This window comes from Hippoglossus hippoglossus, chromosome 21, assembly GCF_009819705.1.
Source record: "Hippoglossus hippoglossus isolate fHipHip1 chromosome 21, fHipHip1.pri, whole genome shotgun sequence".
Lineage (NCBI taxonomy): Eukaryota > Metazoa > Chordata > Actinopteri > Pleuronectiformes > Pleuronectidae > Hippoglossus > Hippoglossus hippoglossus.
In genome coordinates, this window is record NC_047171.1 from 7,666,191 (window position 1) to 7,687,577 (window position 21,387).

The 21,387-nt window shown below is 42.3% G+C and overlaps 1 protein-coding gene across 3 annotated transcripts in view; it reads right to left on the minus strand.

Moving 5' to 3' along the window:
• thsd7ba (thrombospondin, type I, domain containing 7Ba) overlaps positions 1-21,387 on the minus strand; it is a 196,417-nt gene that overhangs the window by 5,887 nt on the left and 169,143 nt on the right. For 2 of the 3 annotated variants that reach the window (XM_034574128.1, XM_034574127.1), the window contains 11 exons: positions 17,828-17,972; positions 17,410-17,525; positions 15,971-16,088; positions 14,045-14,190; positions 12,970-13,138; positions 9,321-9,494; positions 6,153-6,248; positions 4,938-5,020; positions 4,196-4,391; positions 3,619-3,706; positions 803-3,062 (listed from right to left, as the gene is read on the minus strand). In XM_034574128.1, coding sequence (XP_034430019.1) covers positions 2,981-3,062; positions 3,619-3,706; positions 4,196-4,391; positions 4,938-5,020; positions 6,153-6,248; positions 9,321-9,494; positions 12,970-13,138; positions 14,045-14,190; positions 15,971-16,088; positions 17,410-17,525; positions 17,828-17,972 — 1,413 coding nt within the window. In that variant the 3' untranslated portion in view covers positions 803-2,980. Of the gene's footprint in view, positions 1-802; positions 3,063-3,618; positions 3,707-4,195; positions 4,392-4,937; positions 5,021-6,152; positions 6,249-9,320; positions 9,495-12,969; positions 13,139-14,044; positions 14,191-15,970; positions 16,089-17,409; positions 17,526-17,827; positions 17,973-21,387 lie in introns of those variants that run through there. The other variant, XR_004612496.1, reaches the window with a different exon arrangement.

The following is a 21,387-nucleotide window of genomic DNA, read 5'->3' on the forward strand; positions in this document are numbered from 1 at the left end:
TTCAAAAGTCATCAGTTCTATTCATTAACCTTGACTGGATGGCGAGTTTAGTAGGTTAGTAGCACATAAACAACAAGCAACTGTCATTTTTGGATTGATTCCAGCTGTTGACCTCCAGTGAGCGGCCTCCACCTCGGATGCAATCTGTAGGATCGTCTTTACTCTGGTGGGATACAAACAATCACACGATAAACCAGAAATACGTGATAATAAACACTCGTTGCTTTAAGAGGTTATGCAGCGTTCCTACAAAATATTCCTTAAGCTCTCACTCTGCTCTGCCAAACGACAGCACGCTGCATTTCATTAGGATGATCCATCTCGCTTGTAACAGATGAATCCTGATTAAAACCAGACTCCTCTGTTGCCAAGCTGTTCACATATCTTCACTGAAACCTGCGAAAACGTCACAAGGGTGAAAAAAAACGAGACAAATTGGACACGACAAGATCGGCCCACGACTTTGCCACAGATCAGATGGCCATGACACAAGCATTTGAATTCAACCATCTCTTAAACAAAAGTGACAGTCTTAAATAAATGAATTAGATGAGAACAAAAGATTTAAGCATCGTTTCCCCCACAACCTGCGTGCAGCCTGGGAATATCAGACTGGGAATCTGCCTGCAGGGCGAGATGAATCTTATCAGATGCTCATCTATTCCAGGCTCTGCCTCGGAGCCGGTATCAGTAATTACAATTTATCAGGACTCGAGAGTCAAGGAGCCGATGAAGATCACAGCAGGACGGAGCGTCTCTCGTAAAAAAAAATTCCACCGAGTCTGAACTATGAAGGTGTGCAACAAGGAGAAGAGAGTATGCACCATTTTATTTTCACATTGTTTCACAATTTATTTGCATTTTTGTCCAGCTCTCCATGTACACATAATAGTAACACAAATAGCATGGCACTGTAAACAATGGATGATCATACTTTCAGATATTCCGGGACACAACCCAGAGGACTTCTCTTCATCAGGTCAGAGGCTGTTCATACTTTCATAATGTGAATGTGACCAAATAACTTTTTTTTAATTAGTTGGCCATGTTATGTTAAAAAATGTAAAACATCTCACATTTAGGTTGTACATTGACCTCATATTCACCGCGTGTGTCCCCTTTATTGGCCGAATATCAGAAACACCAGCCTAAAGGAAACCACTCTAAAATGTTTGGCAACTGGTAAAACAGAATCTTTGCAAGGCCACTTGGAGCACTCTCTGCCAAAATGAATCAAGCATGCCTACATACAATCAGCTGTTGACGTACAGTTGTTACAGCATGTAACAGCCATATTTGCACAACCATTAAGATTATAGATTATGTCTGGTAAAATACATTCAGAGGGAGGTCGGATGACACGAGACCAAATCTCAAGTTTGTGGAGGCAAAGAGAGAAACAGCGAAAAACTCTGGTCAGGGTGGAAAGCACCAAGTGTTAGGAATTTAGTTCTCCACTGGGCGTCATGAGGGACGCTCAGGAGGATCCGCGTCCAAATGGTTAAATTGGGTACGAATTTCCGATCCACCAAGATGATTTTGGATGAAGTTTTGGTGATAAATAAATCATGGAAATCTGAATAAAACGAAAGTTATAATTAAAAAAAAAAAAAACCCTTGGCCTGATAAAAGAAAACAATTTCATGCATGAGCCCGAGAAATAGTTCACAATTAAACTGTGCTCACAAATATTTGGTATTTGCTGTCTTTAATGTTCGAGCCCTGTCTTCATGGTGCAAAACAAATATAAAAAACTGTCAAAAACGAGTCTGCATCCTTGCGCTCTACCAGCCTAATTTGTATTTATTTGTATAATTGGTTGAATAAATGTCGTAAAAAAAGAAAAAGATTAGTGTACGACGTCCTTGTAAAAGACATTGAGTTTAATTTAATCAGATGAAAACTGTGATCCAGTGGATAATTCGTCCTGTCTACTCTCGTATGTGTTTTTGGTGAATCGGAGCTGTTTTGTTTTGCCTTTGATGAGAGTGAAGTGTGTATGAGGTATGATCATCATCATGCTGGTATTTGATAACTTGCATTCAAAGAATCCGTCAGCGTTGCCGTCTGGTGATCCTGCCGTTTTCTTTCCGGCAGTCGTTGCACAATTTCTGACATCATTCCTTAATTTGAGTCCTCGGTGGACGAGTGTCTTCATGAGCATCAGGGAGGAGAATTTACTGCATCGTTGAATCGTTTAACTCAAGGCAAGCCTGCTTTTGGTTTCCACATATACACAACATATGGCATCATCAACGAAACACAATCTGACAGCAACAACTTGCATTACAATTAAAACACTAGAAAAAGTCGTCTGAAAGGAAACAAAAAGGGAATCAGCACTAACATAGTGCATAAAGTGTCTTGTTTATTCTCAGAGATTGAAAAAAAGGCTGTTTGTTTACCCAAAAGGCTTGTGACATTTTCTTTTTACAAAGATTCCAGCACTAATGAGACAAATTCAAATGTCAATGCTCCATTGTCCTTTTTAATGTCACGAGTGACGGCCGCCTCGAGATGTTCCGTCCCCCTCACGACACACACACACACACACGAGACAAATAACCAGGAGGCCCCTCATACCTCCGGGGGGCGACACCTGCGGATCCACTTTGTCTTTGTTTTTCAGGAGTTCTTGTGTTTTTGTGGGTTGCAAACTGTGCTTCAACTATGTGTTCATGTTGCAAGCAATTAAGAAAAAGAAACTACAGGTCCCTTTATTTCCTATGTCCAGAGACTTCTCTGTGACCTCGATCAGCTTTGGGTCCTCCTCTTCCTGGAGGAAAGATGGCCGCCGCAGAACCTCTGGGCTAAGTGGCCTCTCAGCAGCAGATCACATGAGAGCTTCGTCCATTTGCTCTATTTTTGCAATACAGTTGTTAAAACAGCGAAAAAAGTCTCCCAGCTCAAACAGGTCAGATCGCAGTCCGGAGTCCGTCAGAGGCTGAGCGTGTCGTTGTGAGGTATAGCAGCAGCCTGGTTACATATCCATGTCACCGTCATAGGCCAGGGTCAAGGGCTTCTGCGGTGGAGGAGACGTCTTAGTGGTTTTGGATGGCTTACTGGGGAAAAAAACAAAAAAAAAACACAGAATATATTATTTGGAATATACACAGGGGTGACAAAGAGGCAAAGGATGATCCATCAAATAACTAACTAAAACCAAACATAGCACTTGAACAAACAGCATGACAAGAACTACCTCAAATGAAAGAGACAATTGGAATAAAATTATCTAGCGGGTGGTTTGACATTTTAGTTGCCCAGGTCCCATATGCTAACATGGAGGAAGTGGGGTTTATGAGCTAAAGTGTGGCCAGACATAAAGGGCTGAGCCAGATCCGGCCTCACTTTTAGGGAGCGGCCATGTCGTCCATCTTTATTGTTTATGATCAAGACAGTGCTCTCCACCACTATACTTTGCAAGTTCCTTTAATTTTTCACCAGTCTATGACTCATACATGACAGATTTTCTCTCTAATAATTAGGAATTTTCTATGTTTCTCTGCTCCTCAGTGCTCAGCTGGCTCTAATCTACAGTGTGAGACCTACAATTGAGCTTTCGTTCTTTAAATTGTGCATAGAGAAGAAGTAAAGAGCAACATAACACATACATACCAGACCAGGAATGTTAAGGTAATGATGAAGAGTATCATGATGAATCCAAGGGCGGTCACGGCGTAAACCCACAGCTTAACTCTTCCATCTGTGCAAATCAAACAGCAGATTTAATACAACTTTGTGAATATTCCTACTCGTAAACCTTTCACCTGCACAGCTGGGGAAAACTAGTGCAGAGCCTGACAAGCTGGAGCAGGTTGTGGCTCAATTCAAAAGGAAACATAACGACCATATGCAGTTAAAATAAATGGAGGAGGTCTCTGGCTGTTCGTTTTCTTGAGAACTGCTCATCCAAAAAAAAAAAAAAAACCTTCCCCGTCAACACTGCAGTTCCTTCGGATCCTCAGCGACTCAGACACCACGTTTGAAAAGGTTCAGATGAGCAGTTGATGAGAAAAAGAGAGACAGAGATTCCTCCATATAGTTGTATGGCCCATAATTATAAGTCCAGCAGTGAAAACCCTGAACAAAGGCCACCCCCGGCCTTGTGATGCTGGAAGCTGCAATGGGGGGGGTTCAAAGGCAGCAGGAGGCGACGCTGGTTGAGGCGTGGAGACGATTTCCATTTCAGTACCTGGGCCGACGGGTCGTAGGGTCCACTCGTTGTAGAGGTCGCGAGCCTGAGACGGCCCCGGTTTTAATCTTCCCGAGTTGGTCTTCACGTCAGCTTTCTTGTGGTTGTCCACCCCCGGCGTTCTGGTGCAGTAGTCCAAGAAACCGTGCGTGGTCATCACTTCGGTGTAACCCCGCTCACACCCGCACACTCCGCTCTGCGAGGAGAAGACCATCATTTATTGCCGACACAAGACAAGTGTAATTGTTGCTTTCCTGCTGCTGCAAAACACTGCTGACAAAACAGTCTGTGTAGTCACGTATAGGGAGTAGTGTCGAATCCTCTGAGCGCTGGTAATAAACTTGCCAGATTAAGAGATTGATGGGGGGGTTACACATTTGATTAATTTAAGGCGTTTAATCTCTATAAAAAACTTCTGAAATTCAATTAAATAAAATCACTTTTAAGTGCAGTAACATGAAGGGTACTCTAAGGGGCAGTAAAACGTCAAGCTTAGATTATTTCTCTTTTTCATTGCCCCCCCCCCACACCTCCCCAAAACCCTCAAGGTGTAGCCACCAACTGACACAGAGCCCACGTTCATTGCTATTAATGTGATTTCCCTTTAATGGGCTGTTCTTGAAAATTAAAAATGTCATCTGTCAAAATCCATATCGCTCCCTGTTCACAACGTGGCAGCAGCAGGAAAAAAGCAAGAAACTGCAGAGATCACAGCTGCCTGATCAAAGGACGGCGATCTCACCGGCGTGCAGTGCGAGAAGGGCTTGGTGCACGGAGGATGGCAGTGTCTGACCGTGGTGGGCCTCTTCTGCGGGAAACACCCCCCTGGAGGGGAAAAACAACAGGTTCTTTGTTTAATTTCTGTGCCTTTGCCCATTGATCAGTAAATTAATGTACTGCCACACCTGATTAATGGCCCCGGCTGCCTATCAGGGTCCCTGATCAATCTGTGAACATTTTAATTCAAACATGGAAAATTGCATGTCAAAATATCAAAGAGTAATGCCTTGGGCTCTTGCCTCCGTCTGCAAGAGGGAGGTTATTCCTCCTGGTCTCATATTTGTCAGAAACACTTCCTTACGGCGATAAGATCACGTTCACCCGCTATTTACGGCACATCACGCTCGCCCAGAGCCTCTCGTTCCCACAGAACTATTACCTTTGTTCGCTTTCTCCACGCCTGCTTCGCTTCCCACAAATACAAATGCATGATTATATTTATATGGATTGAATGCCTCCCAGCTCAGAGTCTGCCGTATTGATTGCTTATGTTAAGAGGGAGAGGAGGAATCAATAGAGACTGCGCTAAAAATGGACAGCTCAAATAAGGTGTTAAATTCAACACTCAAATTATTCTTTGTTTATTAGCGTGTGTGCATATTTGTGTAGGTGTGTAAGAGATAGAAAAACACATGAAGTGTAATCAGGTTTAATTCAAGGGGGTAGAGTGAGTGATTGTATCCATTGCAGGGCATTATTCATAGAGTTTGATATTATTGTAAACTGAAATATCTGTTTTTGTTTCCTCCACACTTTTCAATTATCTCTACATTTATTCTCAAACCACCTGCTTCGAGCATCTCGGCAAAAACAAAATGACCTAGCTGCGTAACAGCTTTCTTTCACTCTGATGAATGGAGGAAGATTCACTTTCTGTTATTGGAATCACTTTCACACCCCCCCCCCCCCATTTCTTTTTCCTGAGCAATCAACTTATCAGACACTGTAGCACACATCCATGTGATCCGGGCCGGATTGAAAAATGAGACGCCGTGGAGGTTTTTCTGCTGTTCACACAGATTCAGTTCAGTGCGGGGGAACAAAGGCAGAACTGGGACACTTTCAGTTGCAGTCTGCACCAAGCCAGATATACATAGATATTCATATTTATATAAGCATGTCGGTCTGTGTGTGTCTGTGTGTGTGTGAGCGGCCCGGGGATGCTGCGGCGGCTCACCTGTGACATTGACGCCGTCTGAGCGCTGACACCACACGACTCGCTGGTTGTTGCTCCATCCCCCCGTCCTCCACTGGTAACTGTGGCATTTCCCCTCTGCAGCGGTGGCACAGAGAGGCAGAGGTGAGGCTCTTTAGCAGTTCACTCCCATGAACATTAACCACCGCTTCCTCTGCTGCCCCCCCCCCCCACCCGCTACTTCATTTCAAAGTAAGTCGCATTGTGTTTGTGGCGTAAGGGAAAAGGGCACCTTTCCACTGAGGCCGTGTGCGATGTGACAAAGGAATCTCTGAGGGAAATGAGGTGGTAAATAAATTGGATACCTCTCATATTTCCTCTCTTGAAAGGAAGGCTCTTATTTTCCTGGGGGGGAAACACCTCAGGAAAGGACGTGTGAAATGTGGAATTTAGTTCAAAATTACACATGTAAGCTCCACGGGTGTCTGACAGTTACCATTTTTCTCGCACGTTGTAGACGCATCTATCTAATAAGGGAAAAGAGAGTTGGCAGGGTTTGTTCAGTGGAGGTATTCAGCTATGTCATAGAGTACGAGATTATTTATTTAAAGAATAGACCTATGATGATTTAACTCTGGGGTATAGATCTGTATACAATAAATATATTGTTCCCTTTGTAAAACACATAGGCTGTAACCCCTACTCCACTATATAGGGATTTCTACATATAGAGGAGCTCCTTGCGGTATTCATATTATTGTTATTCGTATTATTAAGAACATTGTAAGGTGTTCTATGAATCATGATATTATTATTATTTGTGTAAAAACTTTTCAAATTGAATGCACATTAAGTTACATTATGTGCTGGAAGTTGCCTTAAGAGCACATTGACAATTAATATCTACTGGGCAAATGTTTTCTGAAGCAAGGAAACAGAGGTTAAACTGTTTGTTAAAAACACACAGCTCTGCACGTGTGGTGTAAAACGGGCAGTTCACACCAACATGAAAACCTCCTCTCAGTGGTGAAGTGTAGGGTGTAGGGAGCATCATGAGTTGGTGCTGCCTCTGAACGTTGGACAGCTTGAAGCTCAGTAGGAGTCGGGAGATGCTGCAGGACAACGACCCAAACATCCAAGTGAATCTACCTTAGAATGACTTCAAACAAAAGAAAATCCACCTCGAGTGGAGTGGCCCCGGTCAGAGCGCGGACCTTAAACCGATAGAGACGCTGCGGAGTGACCTCAAGAGAGCTGTTCACCGAAGACGTCCTGAGATTATGTCTGAGCTGAAGTGGTTCTGCAGCGAGTTCAACATTCCTCTTCAACGTTGTGTACGTCTCATCTGCAGAAACTGCCACAGGAGGGCTGCCTCCTCATCGAATCAAAGGATTCACTCCACCATGCAGAGAAGGTTTGATGGCTGTGTTCGATAGAAAAAACGAGGTACTATAATGGTCTGTGTGCTATTTGCTGAAGCACATTGTATTTGTCTCTACCTGTGACTTAGATGACAATCAGATCGCATCTCATGATACTTGATTGATAAACCTTTTCATCTTATTTGTCATTTTCCCGAGTGCCATCTCTGCTGAAGTTATAAAACTGCGTCTCACTGCGGAGTTGGCCATTTCGAAGGCACTGGTAATATCAGCTTTTAGCTCCCTACAGACAGGTTAACGCTCAGCGAAACCCAAATAAAGCCTTCTGTCCGTGATGTCTATTATGGCAGGGAGTGTTCTGCGATGAAAAAAAACAACATATACACACACTCTCGTGTACTTCCAAGGTAACGTTGCCTCGATACTGATCGAGTGTATCTTCGAGGACAGCAGGATTTAATAGAACTGTTTTCCGTGGCCCGCGCGAGCAGATCTAAAGTGTAACAAAAAGATTTATCAGCGGGGCGCTTGCAATTTCAATGAACCGTCAGAGACTTTTTTGTTCTTAAAGACCCATCATTCAAAATCCCTGCACACGCAGCGTGACCGAAGCACATGGAGAAACGAAGCTCCTCGAGGGCCTTGACCTCCCAGACACTTGATATTCACCCACTGCTGGGCGAGTCCTCGTTTGTTTGGTCCACATACGCAGAGAATAAAGATCAGCTTTACACACCTACTGTAGTTCTCGCTGACCTCCAGTGGTTTGGGTCCTCACCCGACCGCAGTGCTCATTAAACCTGCATGATTTTCTTTTTTTTCTTACTCTATTTTTTTTTTTGTCAGCTTACAGGCTGTTGTAACACACTGTTAACACAACACTAAGATATTAGCACCTATAGCAAACAAGCTGTTTATTAACACATGCAACAGCAATGGAGCGACATTAGCATTCGTTCAGTGTCATGTTTTTCTGGCCACATGATGAATGCTGGTCCATTAGTCACTCTCCTTTTTAACTCCGTCTTTGGACTCCACTGCTTCCTGAGGGAAATATCTGGCTCTTTAGCTGCTAAATGCTCCACTATGTTCAGCAGATATAGGCTAACTTTGTCTTTCTGCTGTTTTGATTTTTTTCCCCCTCCGGCTTCAAACAAAACTTTGAAAGCAGCAAGAGAGAAAAAGAAGAATTAAGTTGCACAACAATGAGCTGAAATATGCTTTAAAGCTCTGTAGAGCGTTTGGTGATAATTAATCTCTACAAACAGATTGTGCACGTGATCTGTACACGAGGGACACAGTTTTGGGGATTGAAGCCTTCTGGTTTCTGTTTCTAGTTTGACCAATCAGGTTTGAGCTGGCGATTGCCCACAGGTAAAGAGTCCGTGTGGAGACTTAAAGAGGCGGAACACAGTGACTGAAATGCATTGACTATCTGCTTCTGAATTTATCTGCATTGATCAGCAGATAGCTGCTAATAGAGATGAGCCAAAATGTCTAAAAAGTATATTTGTTTGTGTTTTGTGTGGAAGAATGTTTGACTTGTGTGATAAAAGAAACTAGTCGAACTGTAAACGGTTTAAAATGGATTGAGTCTCGACCCGGATATCTGCTGTCTACACAGGAAGCTCCAAAATATTGGCCATCGCCCTCAGTGGCTCCTTTATGTTCAGACAATAGCTGATGAGCTGCGAGATTGGGTGATAATTAACACCATGAGCAATCATTTCTATATAGAAGTCCTCATGAGATGCATCATCAATATAAAAACATTAATGATCTGTGTCTGCTTTAAATAGGTTGAGGCCTGAAGTGGTTTCCTCATTACCTTTGCAGGGCTGCGTCTCAAAGACCTGATGCGGGCAGCTGCCCTGATTCTCCCTGACCTGGATGATCACAGCTCGGGAGCGGGCTTGGCGACCCGTGGTCTCAAAGCTCCGCCCCTCCAGGCAGGTCAGCTGGCAGGAGCTCCACGAGGACCACTCCGTCAAATGGCAGTCTCCTATAACAAGAGAGGGGGAAAAAAGAGCAGTGATGGGCACGACCTGGTCAATAACACAGAGACTTTTCTTTTTGAGCTAACTCGAACGGAGGTTTACATTCAGCTTGCCAGCACTATTTCAGGGATCATTTTATCGGCTCCCCCGCCAGCTCCTGGAACATTTAAAAGAGATCGAAAACAACTCCAGCACACGTCTGCGGCTGATAATGTACCGAATGCAAAACAAATTACTCAGACAGCCCAGTGGGCATTCAGAAGTAATAGGCCAACCAGAGTTATAAATTATACAATACAAGTTGGGATGCAGAGCCCAACTGTAAAAATCAACACACAATACTGAAATGTGTCTCAGGGGAGGAAGGAAAATTCATTTGGTGTGGGGGAATGTTTATAGCGGACAAATGCTGCTTCATCTGCTCAGTCAGTCTACAAACAACACGTAAACACTTGCTTCCATGAAGGTCAGACATTAATATCCATTATATATAATCTCTGACAGGGTCATCTTGTAGTGATAATATCACCTGCTGCCACGGCTCCTCAGCCAGAACAACCCTCTGATTCTCGGCCCTGAACGTCAATTAGCAGCCGTCTGTGGCCACACGCATCTCATTATGTTTCATCTTCACACGGATCCACTTTATCCGCCTCCCTCACGCTGTGGAGACACGCTGTGGCGAAAGCTGCAGTGTACCGCAAGCACGCGCACACACACACACACACACACAACAGCACATGCGTGTTGACAACCCCTCCCCTAGGCCCCCTCCCGCTACACCACCAACAGACGCAGGAGCGCACAACACAAACACACACACTGGTACACATCTGCTCTGGCCATCAAACAGTCCTGATCCTGAGCCAAGGCTCGCAGCAAAGTGAGTGATGAATCAAGGCGAGGATCAGAGGAGAGCGAGAGACAGATGAGCAGAGGCGAGCGCTGCAGGACGGCGTCTCTGTACGGCGAACGCTAACAACAGCCTCGCACGGCCACAGCCAAAAGAAGAGGAGATCTGAGGAGCCTTCTTTGTTACCACGTAGTAAATCCCACATATGTATTCTACAACCACAACAAGGCCTCATTATGGATTTCCAAGGTGGAGAGTGTGACAGTGACAAGTGAAGCAGGTCACAGCTGTCAGCTGGTCAGCCGCTGCCACACTTACAGCAAACTCTATATTCACACTGTGGCCTAAAAAAGGGATGAAAAGAAAAACACTAGTTGGCATCATTGGGATGTCAGTCATCTTTGATCTGCTGGGATTGTGTTGCTATGGTGACTGTATGATGATTAACCATTTCACTGTGCACAGATACAATAAAAAAAAACACATTATATGCTGATTATTCCCGAACCAAAGCGATCAATTAATGGTTGAGCTTTCTTGATTCCAAAATTTCCCCACGATTTAAATATGTGCAAAAACAAGGAAGAGCTCTGAATTTGGCACCAACTTCCTTGTTGTCTACTTCCTGATAAGAGGAAAACACAAGAAACTAGCTAAGTGTAAATCTTTTTCATAGTAGCTCCGACTTTTCATGATCCAGCCGTCTCCATTGCTGAGATACAGCACAGCGCACACAGGCACTGCCAGGTTGAACCAATATTTTTTTTTTTTTTACCTCAATTTTTTTTACAGCTACAGCGTTACAGCTACGGGCAGCACTCTGCCAACACTGGTGCTCTTTGATCATTATCCCATCTCAAAAAACAGACTGCCTGTGGTTTGATGTGTACTACAAACTGGCACCACTGGATGCAGAAACACTGTTCGAAAATTGCAAGAAAAACAAGTTGATCTGAACCGGCTCCTGACGCATTTCATTTCTCCAGGCACGAGTGCAGCTGTACAGTACATCAGCATGTGTATCGTGTATATTTAGGAAAAGGAAGCTGCTTCAACTTGCACTCGAGTATTATTTGTAATATAGGTGATACCATATATATATTAAATATAATGCTTCAGAATACTTCAGTACTTTTCACATTCAGATCCCATTTTTCAAGCAGTTGTTGCAAAATTACACCTTAAAACACATAATTTAATCTGCAGAGGACAGGATGTGTGTGTGATTGGTTTTTAAATAAATAAACCACTTCAAAACACACAAGAATTCATATCTGGCTGCCAATGGTGGAGGAAGTACAAGGGAAACATTTTACTTACGGAACAAATAACTCGCCCAAAATGTAAAGAAGTAAAATAACATTTCTACTTGAGTTAAAGTTAGTAAGTACTTGCTTTTAAATATACATGTACTAGTTAAATAATTAAACTAGAGTATTAAAAGTAAAAGTACTTGCCCCGTGAAGCCTATTCCCTAATGCAACGTATACTACATCAGTAACTGTGTCTACTGAATATTTAGGTTAATGCAAGTATATTACAGACTCCTATTAATATCATATAAATATAGTGTGAAACTCATCAGAACTCATCAGAACTTTCAAAACAATTGTGATTGTGTAACGTAATGCATCGTAAAAATGTAGTGGAGTAGAAAGTACAGATATTTGCTGAAATATGTCGTGGAGTAAAAGAGAAAAATACCTGAAAATGTAAAAGTACAAAGTATTTGTTACATCCCACCACTGCTACTTGCACAGATGGTAAATATCCTTTAAGATAATAGATTCAGTTTCCCTTTAGATTTACGTCTGAGAGCTTTGTGTAAGTGTGGTTTGTTTGTGTGTAGGCTGAAATAAAGTTGTGTTAAACTATAACGGAGGGATTTCCCGTGTTTTTACATTGCTTCACTCATACTGTTGGATACCAGCTGTAGCTCTTCTCACCGCCATGTGTTGCCATCATCTTCTAACATCCCCGATCAAATTTAGATCATCACTGTGATGCAAAATGCGAAAGCAGGACAAACGCAGGCAACATTATATTTGTCATCTGTCTTTTTTCAAACATTCACTCGCTGTTACCGCTGTGATATATATTGACTTTGCTTTGGCTCCCAAGTTTCCACATAAAGAGTTCCTCCCCAGTAGCTGTTAACGGAGTGGCTGTGATAGGCAGATTGATTACCTACAGCAGTGTGATCAGTTAATTGTTCCAGTTGGGATGATTTTTTCATGCTTTGTTTTCTTCCTGTGTTGTTGCGTAATGTAGTGTGCGAAAAAATAAATCAATGGTGTTGGCAAATGATCAACTGTGAAATCTGAGTATGAAAAATAAAAACCCTTTGTGGACAGTGAGTCTTTTCTTCTCCTGGTCATTACTGGACGTATAACACCGGAAAAAAGGCTCATTAGTTAATCAATGACTTTGATTGATTTTGCAGAAAGTATGATATGTTGATTATTAAGTCAAACTGCAGGCCATATAAATGTTGGTATTATGAATCCAAAATTACTACAGTAATGCATCATTTATGTAGTCTTTCATGCAATCGAATCAATAATAACCCTGCATACACTCGCTCTGGCTGTCAATACAGCTGAGGAGATATTTGGGTGCAGTTTTACCTGGACAGGGAACAAAGCAGGGCTGCTCCATCTGCTGCTGAATCCGCCGCCTCACTTTGTCTCCGCAGAGCTCCGCGTCCACCGGCCGAGGAGGAGACTCGGGCCAGTCGCCCCAGTGGACGCCGCACGACAGGTTCCTCCTCCGCAGCCCCTCACCGCACTCTGCACCCTGCACACACACACACGGCCTTGTTAAGATTCACCGACAATAACTTCCAGAGGAAAGAAGACATTTAATAAACAACACTCACACAACACAGGTGGGAATGACTGAAACCACAATGTATCCTCATTTTTCAGCTAAGATAGTGTTTCAGAGGTTCCCTGTGAAGATCATTTATACCAGGTTAAGAAAACAATCTGTAAACTTGGATTCAGGGCCTCACAGATTTTAGTTTAAGACACATTTGACCCACTCGAGAAAGAAAATCCACAATCCTTAACATCTATGTCACATTTGTGCATCAAATAGGCTCCACTGAAAATACACTGAGTGATCTGAAATTAAATCAAATATTGTAAATAATTAAAAGTGGTAATATTAGGCCTGCTACTATGCTACTCAAAAATTGTTACCATAGAAAATGAAATGAAAGTTTCTTTAATTTTTCTTAGAGAACTGTTTCACCTTACAGCTGCTGTCCCTCACCAGTAGAAAGTGCTGCAGCCCCCCCTCATCTCCAGCATCCTTGGTATGATGCCATGACACAGTATGCGGCACAGATATAATGATGGCATTTGTTTTAAAAGGCACAAACTGCACTTGACATGGTTATAAGACCTCATGGATTCACGCAAGAGCTTTTGTTTGTTGCAAGAATGCACCACAGGATATCATCAATGGAGCTATTTGGAGCTGCTGGTCAGATACTCCACAGGGCACCTTTAAGAAAAGTGGCAGTGCATTGCAATGTCTTTATAAGCTGCACATTTAAAAGTGTGATGCAAAGAAAATGAATAATGGAAAACAATTAAACAAAAGTGCTGAGAGCAAAGAAAAAAAACAGAAGCTCAAAAGACAGTGTGCATTATTGGTGCATACTTGATGACATCGCACGAGGGTAGAAAGTCGTACCTCTACAGCGCATTGGGACCAGTCACTCAGCAGCCATATATAGCAAGGCTTTATGGGACATGGCTTGGTCTGGGTGAGCTGGTTGGGACAGGGACGCCCCTCCTCGTGGGCCTCCTGCAGAATCCTCCGCGTGCGCACCGTCTGAGCTGCAGAACATCAAGAACAACGGACCTGAACAATATGCCAGAGGAGACTCGAGTACAAGCTGCATTCTCTTTAAGCCTCCACGGGTGAGAAACTCCAATAAAACAGTGACATTTTGAAACGCTAACAGGAGAAAACTGCGAATAAAGGCCCCAAAACACTGTAGGATCCATCCAACTGAACTGCGCGTGCGTCGGAGCGAAAGACACATCGATGCATGACTGCGAAAAAAGATCCCTGTGAAAATAACTGTGAATAAAAGAGCGTGTTTGCAATGAACGGCAATCATTTATTTACAAAGGAAAAGAGGCCACTCTAGCCCGTGAAAAACTGTATTTCCCACATGACAAAGAGGAATTAGTGCAGCAGCACATTACGTCTGTGTCACCATGCCACTTCGTGCTCAGATCTAACACTTTCCTTCACAAGTGCTTTGCTCAAGTGAGCCATTAATAATGTGTGACAGGAGGTGTTTGGTAAATGGCAACAGTAGAAAAAAGAAGAAGTGGCCTGATAGCATTGGGGGGTTGCGTAGGGATTCTGTGAGGTTCAGAGAAAGCGTTGAAGACAGAAGTTTTGTGTGTGTGTGTGTGTGTGTGTGTGTGTGTGTGTGTGTGTGTGTGTGTGTGTGTGTGAGAGTGTGTGTGTGTGTGTGTGTGTGTGTGTGTGTGTGTGTGTGTGTGTGTGTGTGTGTGTGTGTGTGTGTGTGTGTGTGTGTGTGTGTGTGTGTGTGTGTGTGTGTGTGTGTGTGTGTGAGTGAGAGTGATGTGCCGGGGGAGATGCTGAACTCGGCAGGCCCCAGACAGACACAGCGAGAGGACGTCCAGCTCTGCCATCCCAACAATCAAAACATTAACGCTCCCCCCGTGGCCTCCTGACAAAACAAGATCCTTGCATCGTCTGATACAGATGCGACGCAAATCCCTCATCGGGGCTGACAGATGTGTTTTTCGCGACGTTGCGACAACGAGCCCAGAGAGCGGCGGAGACACAGACGCGGCGACAGTGACGCAGCAGCGAGAGACACACACAGAGAGAGAGTGTCAAGTTGGAATCCCCACGTGAGAAGCCTAGCTTAAGTGGGAGCTTCCTGGAATGAGGGGTTAACTGTGAGGAAAACAGACAGCCCACGACAAATTCAAATTGATGAACTTAAGAAGGTACTGTTGAGTCTCTCTAATTAACAGAATAACAAGCTTTCCCCCCTCTGGGAGTTTGGCTTTGGGAGGCAGGGGAAACAATGTATGCAATCAGGTTAACTTCATTAACTTTTTGTATATTGCATGAGGGTTACGTCCTGACTTTTCAAAGTGATGCCAGGGCACGCCACAGGTTGGCAATTACTAATTGCATTTGGGGGAAATCATGCAGAGGAAGAGTATATATTTTATTTAGGATCACTGAATCATTTACGACGTCGGCAAAGGTGAGCTGTGTGAAATTTAGCTTAAGCGAAGTTGCCATTTTGTAACCTCACAATGCAAAATCTCCCGTTAATTAAAAAAAAGCAGCTTCATATAGAATGCTAATAAAGTAAGAATATACATTATAGGAGGAAAGAGAATCGGCAGCTCACTGTTTCACTGAATAATCAGGCTTTGGATTACACATGCCCCTAAATATTTTAATGCATTTAAATGTATTCATGCACAATTCAACAACCCGGTGAAAGCCTGAGCTGGTGGAATAATGAGGAGCCGCACGTGTGGTCGACCGTGTGTGTGCGTCCGTCAGGATTGTGTTTCCCCTTTGGTTCAAAGCCTGTTTGCACATGAAGCTTACCTTGGCTACCGCAGGTGTGTGAGCATTCCGCCCACGGCGACCAATCGGAGAGCATACAGCTGACAGGACAGTCAACCACGCACCGCTCCGACAGCCTCCACTTGTTGGTCAGGCCGAGCTGGAAACAAGAGCAGAGCTGTGAGGAGGTTCAAGCTAATTATTTCCAGCAACAAGAGAGAGGGAGCGCCCACATTTCCATACTTCAAAAACGCAGCGGTTCATGTCAGGACGGAGGAGACGAGGAGGTAATTAAGCAATTTTAGCATCAACATTGCTTTCAAATGGCGGTGAGCTATAATTGAACATATTTTTCATATTTTTCATTAGAGAGAGTCACATTATACGTGACACAGAGGTGACAGAATCTTTATCTTTATCCAAATAAAGCTCGTCTCACTCCCTGATATGCTTCTGGAAAGTTAGAGGAAGTTAAAGCGGAATTCAAGTCACACCAGAGTGAGAGTGAGACACGTGCAATGTTTCCAGACTCGTACTAAAGACCCACAATAACAGATTTGAGCCTTTTATTAGTGAAAAACGTTTTGTGGATATTTTGTGGAATGTCGCAGTTGCCCCATAAGATTTCATTGTAGCCACTGGCGCCATGTTGCAGCTGCAAGTGGAGACAATCTACTGGACCAAGTACATTTATTTACACACCCACATTTATAAACACTCTTTAATTTGGTTGTAGATCATTTCTCAGTAGAAATATCAAAAGAATAAACTCCAGTCCAGTCCATGTAATTGTTGTGTTTTTGTTTAAGATGTCAGTCATAGTTAAGACCTTTGTACTTCACTCTCTGCTGCACCATGTGTGCATTTACCTCATCATTAAACACATTTTTGAAGTTGTATTAAAGGTAATCAGGACTGGATTGAACAATGATATATTAAAAGAATAAAGGTGTAATTTGATGAGAAAAAAGTCATAGTATCATGAGGATAAAGAAAAATAATCTTTAGGAAATAAGCAGCACGGAAAATCTGTGTTTGCTGGAGTTCTCCTCCATCTGGATCCTTCTGACTAATCTCATTGTTTCATGATAAACTACAAAAACTCTTTGCACTAAACTTACAGTCAACCCCTACCAAACACTTACTCCTGCACAAAAGAGGCAATTTCCTTAAAGTCTGTGAGGTTCTTTCTTTAGAATGAACAGTTTATTTTCAAAGTCCTGGTATTTATCATAATGTGATGCTCAAGAGCCAAAGGTATTTTGTTATTGTTGAAACCTACACCGAAGTCTAACTTAACAAAATGCTTCAAATCCCTCATTTTAATGCAAATTACAGGCTGATCTTCAGATATTCCCCTGTAAAATGAAACGTAGCCTAAATTACAACTTTATTCATATAATATTATGACTTTATTCATGTAATATTAAGAGTTAATTCTTAAGTGGCCCTAATCGTCCCTTGTACAATATCCACCGTACCTGCTCGCACTTCTGCAGCTCTACGATCTTCCCGTCGCTGCGAACACAGTCCAGGATACGCAACCGTGACCCCTGGCCACATATGGCGTTTTCACTCAGCTGGCATGTACTCCATTCTGTAGTTCATACACACACACACGGGAACATATGTGTACATTAATCTGACCGTCACCAGGTTGTAATCCCCGGCATGTCAAATAAACCCAGTCTGCTCATTGGGTACACTGACCTCACTTCACCTGAACATATAAACTCACACACATTTATTCTGGGAATCTCTCTGGGCTTGCAGGGAGCAGACAAACCTGATCAGACAGGTCTCACATTCGCTCACATAGAGGGAACTACACTCCCACTGGATGCAAACAACAGTCTCTGAGCCTCCTGCGGTTCAGGGCGGCCGTGCAGATCGTCCTACCTGACACTTGGTACTGGAAGGTGAAGCAGGTACTGTTGAGGATGCAGGGCTCTGACTGGAGCAGCTCTGGACAGACGGAGCTTTCTGAGGCCGGGGGGCGGAGGACCTGTCTGCTCCTGTTCCTCGCCGTCCCTTGGTCACACTGCTGTACAACGATGACAGAACCAAAAAGGTTTGGTTTAAGGATTTGAGGGAGATGCAGGGACAAGGAGTCCGGCAGCAGGCAAAAGAACGTATGCTTCACAAATTCACACTTATGACTTACCGACTAATATATTACTGTCATTGTTTGATTTAACAGTCTTTTATCAGTATTATTAGATTTGTATCTATTATTGTATAAGTCAGATTCAGACCCTGAAATAAAGATTGATATATAAAACCAAGCGATTCTCTTTTTTTTTATTAGAAAATTGAACAGAGGATTTTGCTTTCAAAGCCACGACAACAAACCACCTTTTAGAGCGATGCTGTGCAATAGATCCATTCAGTATCTGAACAATAACCTACAGTCGCACAGCATTACTCCGACACCTCTCTTCATGAGATCCTCTCTCTCATCCTGTACAAGGAGAAGCTGTTTGTAGCTGAAGGACAAACTCCAGGTGAACACCTTCTAAAGCAATGAAAGTAAATCAGTGCTATGTGGATGAGCAATGAGGGAGGGATGAGAGAGTTAGTTGGGGGGGAAAAAAGCAGATATTCAGAATAATGTTGGAGAGAAATTAGGAGGCAATGAGTTGGTGTATTTCACAGTTTAACATAAGAGTGTAGCAACAAATGAGCAAGTGCAGGAAAGTGCAGCAGCTTGTTCTAGAACTAAGCAGCTCCACTCTTTGTTTCAGATTTAATTACAGGTCCCTGACAAACAGATTTCAAACATTCACTATAGTAGCAGTATTCAATTAAAATGAAGATAGAGTAAATTTCCTCAAGAAAGGTTTTGGAAACATCATAATTACTCTCATTATGATTCAGAGGAATATATATTGAAATATTAGATGTATAAACGTCAGTGTGTAGTCAACAACTGTCAAAACAAGGAAGTATATTTATCGTCAGTTTTCACATTGAACTGGAGGGATTATAAATAACTAATATAATATAGGAATAAATGCTAATTTCTCATGTCAAGTATAAAAAGAAAATACATAACACAAGGATTTTTTTTAATGTGCAGCTTAGAAAAATGCTTAATTTTAGAAAAAATATGAATAGAAAATGTGAATTAAGTTTCCTTTTTTGTTCTTTTTCTCAACTGATTTCCACCAAACAATTTTAACACATCTTAACAACTAAAGAGCTTTAGTTGTCTTACTTGGCTCTGACTTACACCTTCTCATCTCTACCTGGTGTGTGTATCTCACTGACCAACTCTGGTCCGAACGCCCATCGTCATTCACAGATTTCATTGGCTCATTGGGGTCACACGATATGATTTACAACAGATGCAATTGGTCTGTGACTTTCTTGGGCTGCTGACCCAGTGCCGTAATGGATACGAAAGCTGCGGTGATTAAAAATAGAAACACTTTGTCAAAATGAGACTATTCTTTATGATTCATCAGTTATGGGTCCGGGCCTGGGTCCAGATTAGTAACATCTGCACTTCAAGGTGAGATCTTTTCTCTTCACTTGGGTGACATCAACCCACATGGTGCACAGAACCTAGTAACCTCCCTCTTACACCTGGCACAGACAGCTGGTGTGTATATAGCAAGTACACTCTACCTGTTACACACAGAGATGGTCTATTTTTCTCTGCAGGGAAGTGTTCTCTCTCTCACTACCATTAAAACAGCAATCTGCCAAGCTGCAAAGCCACCTGGGTTTTGAAAGTGAATGAGCGATGAAACCGTGATTGGTTTATTGTGTTACAAAAACCGACCCATGATTAATTATCACCCATTTGAACCTCGCGTCTGATGAAGATACTTTTTGTTTTTAGCTGTTGAACAAGTGAAAGCTCATATGGACTCATCCTTAATGCATTCGCTCCATTTGCTTTAGACCATGTGCTGATATAATAAAAAAATGAACCCATTATGCCTTCCCTGAGCGAAATCTACCTAATATAACGTGGAATTAAAAACGTCAAGCTGCAACTGCTGCTCTTTCACAATCCTTTTCTTTTCTCAAAAGATATTTCAAAGATATTACAGCACTGTGACCTTCATCTATATGACTTTTACTATCCCCTTGAAACCTCTTTAATTACATCTTGTAATTTGTCAAAAGACCGATGCCAAGTGTATTGGGTATTAAAAAATTCAGCGACTGAAAATCTTTGGCTGTATTAAAAATACCTTATTAATACTCATTATGTATCCAACTCCGATGAAGAAAAAACTTCTGCACAGATGTTTGATAAAAGATTGGCTGAATTTTTAATTGGTGTTCACTGTGGTGAATAAAACTGATTTACTTGATGAGCCTCAGCTGTCATTAGTTTAATACAACATAGATCTGTATGAAGAGAAGATTCTCAGTCCAAAGTACAGCTGAACAGTCAAAAACCCAAAAGCTTGAAGTACAGTGGAGAGATCTCAGTATTACACTTAATAGGAGGGAGCAGATAATGTCAAGCTTGCTAATGTTTTCTTAAAAATGTAGACGGTCTCAAGGTAAATCTCGACCCAGTGTCAGGGACAGGACTCAGGTGACTCCGGGCACAAGACATTAAAAAATCTAATCGAATGAATTCCCATTCTTTAAGGTTCCTCATACAGACTAAGGATGTAAAAGTAACAAATTCCTTGAATTCTATACAGAAACTCCAGATCACATTTTGAATTGAATCTTCATTGGCATGTTTGTGATTCTTCTTCTCAGAGCAATGTAGTGACACTTTGGTATTTAAAGGCTCAAGAAGGACACAAATCTGTATAAACATCCTCTTGTATTCTCCAATCTGAAGCCTTGGAAAGAACTAGGACACCATGAAAAGCATCAGAAGGGTGATGCATACCAGAAAATGCTGTTTTTCTTATATTGTAATAATGCCATTTCAAAATGATGCCAATGCCCTTGTGATGTCATTCCTACCACATGGTAACAAATGATTCACTAATCTGTAATGATTTCCATGAATCAAAAATAGTTAAAAAACAATTAAAAAATATTAGAAATAGCATATTTTAGCCATAAGTGTAACAAAAGTGAATTGTTTAAAAAAAGATAAAACCAGGCAAATAAAAATATTTTATAAACCTTTTGATTTTCTTTGTCCCAACATGACCCCTGGTTTGATTATGACAGTCAGTCACAGCATCAGTTGCAGCAGATTCATTTATAACATCATAGGATACATTACATCACATACACGAAGGAGAACTGTTTTTTGCAAACTAGCTCAAATCACTATCCTCTGTAATAATGGGGTCCTAATGTCTCTGTCACCATTACTTTGGGGTCGGGCCTGACTTTAAACACCAGGGGGGGTTAAAGTGCAACAGGATGCAGAAATCCGTCCCAAAATGTCCTAACTTTCTGACTTAATCATAACGCCCTCATGACGTCACTCATCATTTGACATCACATGATGGAGGGGGAAACCTTCT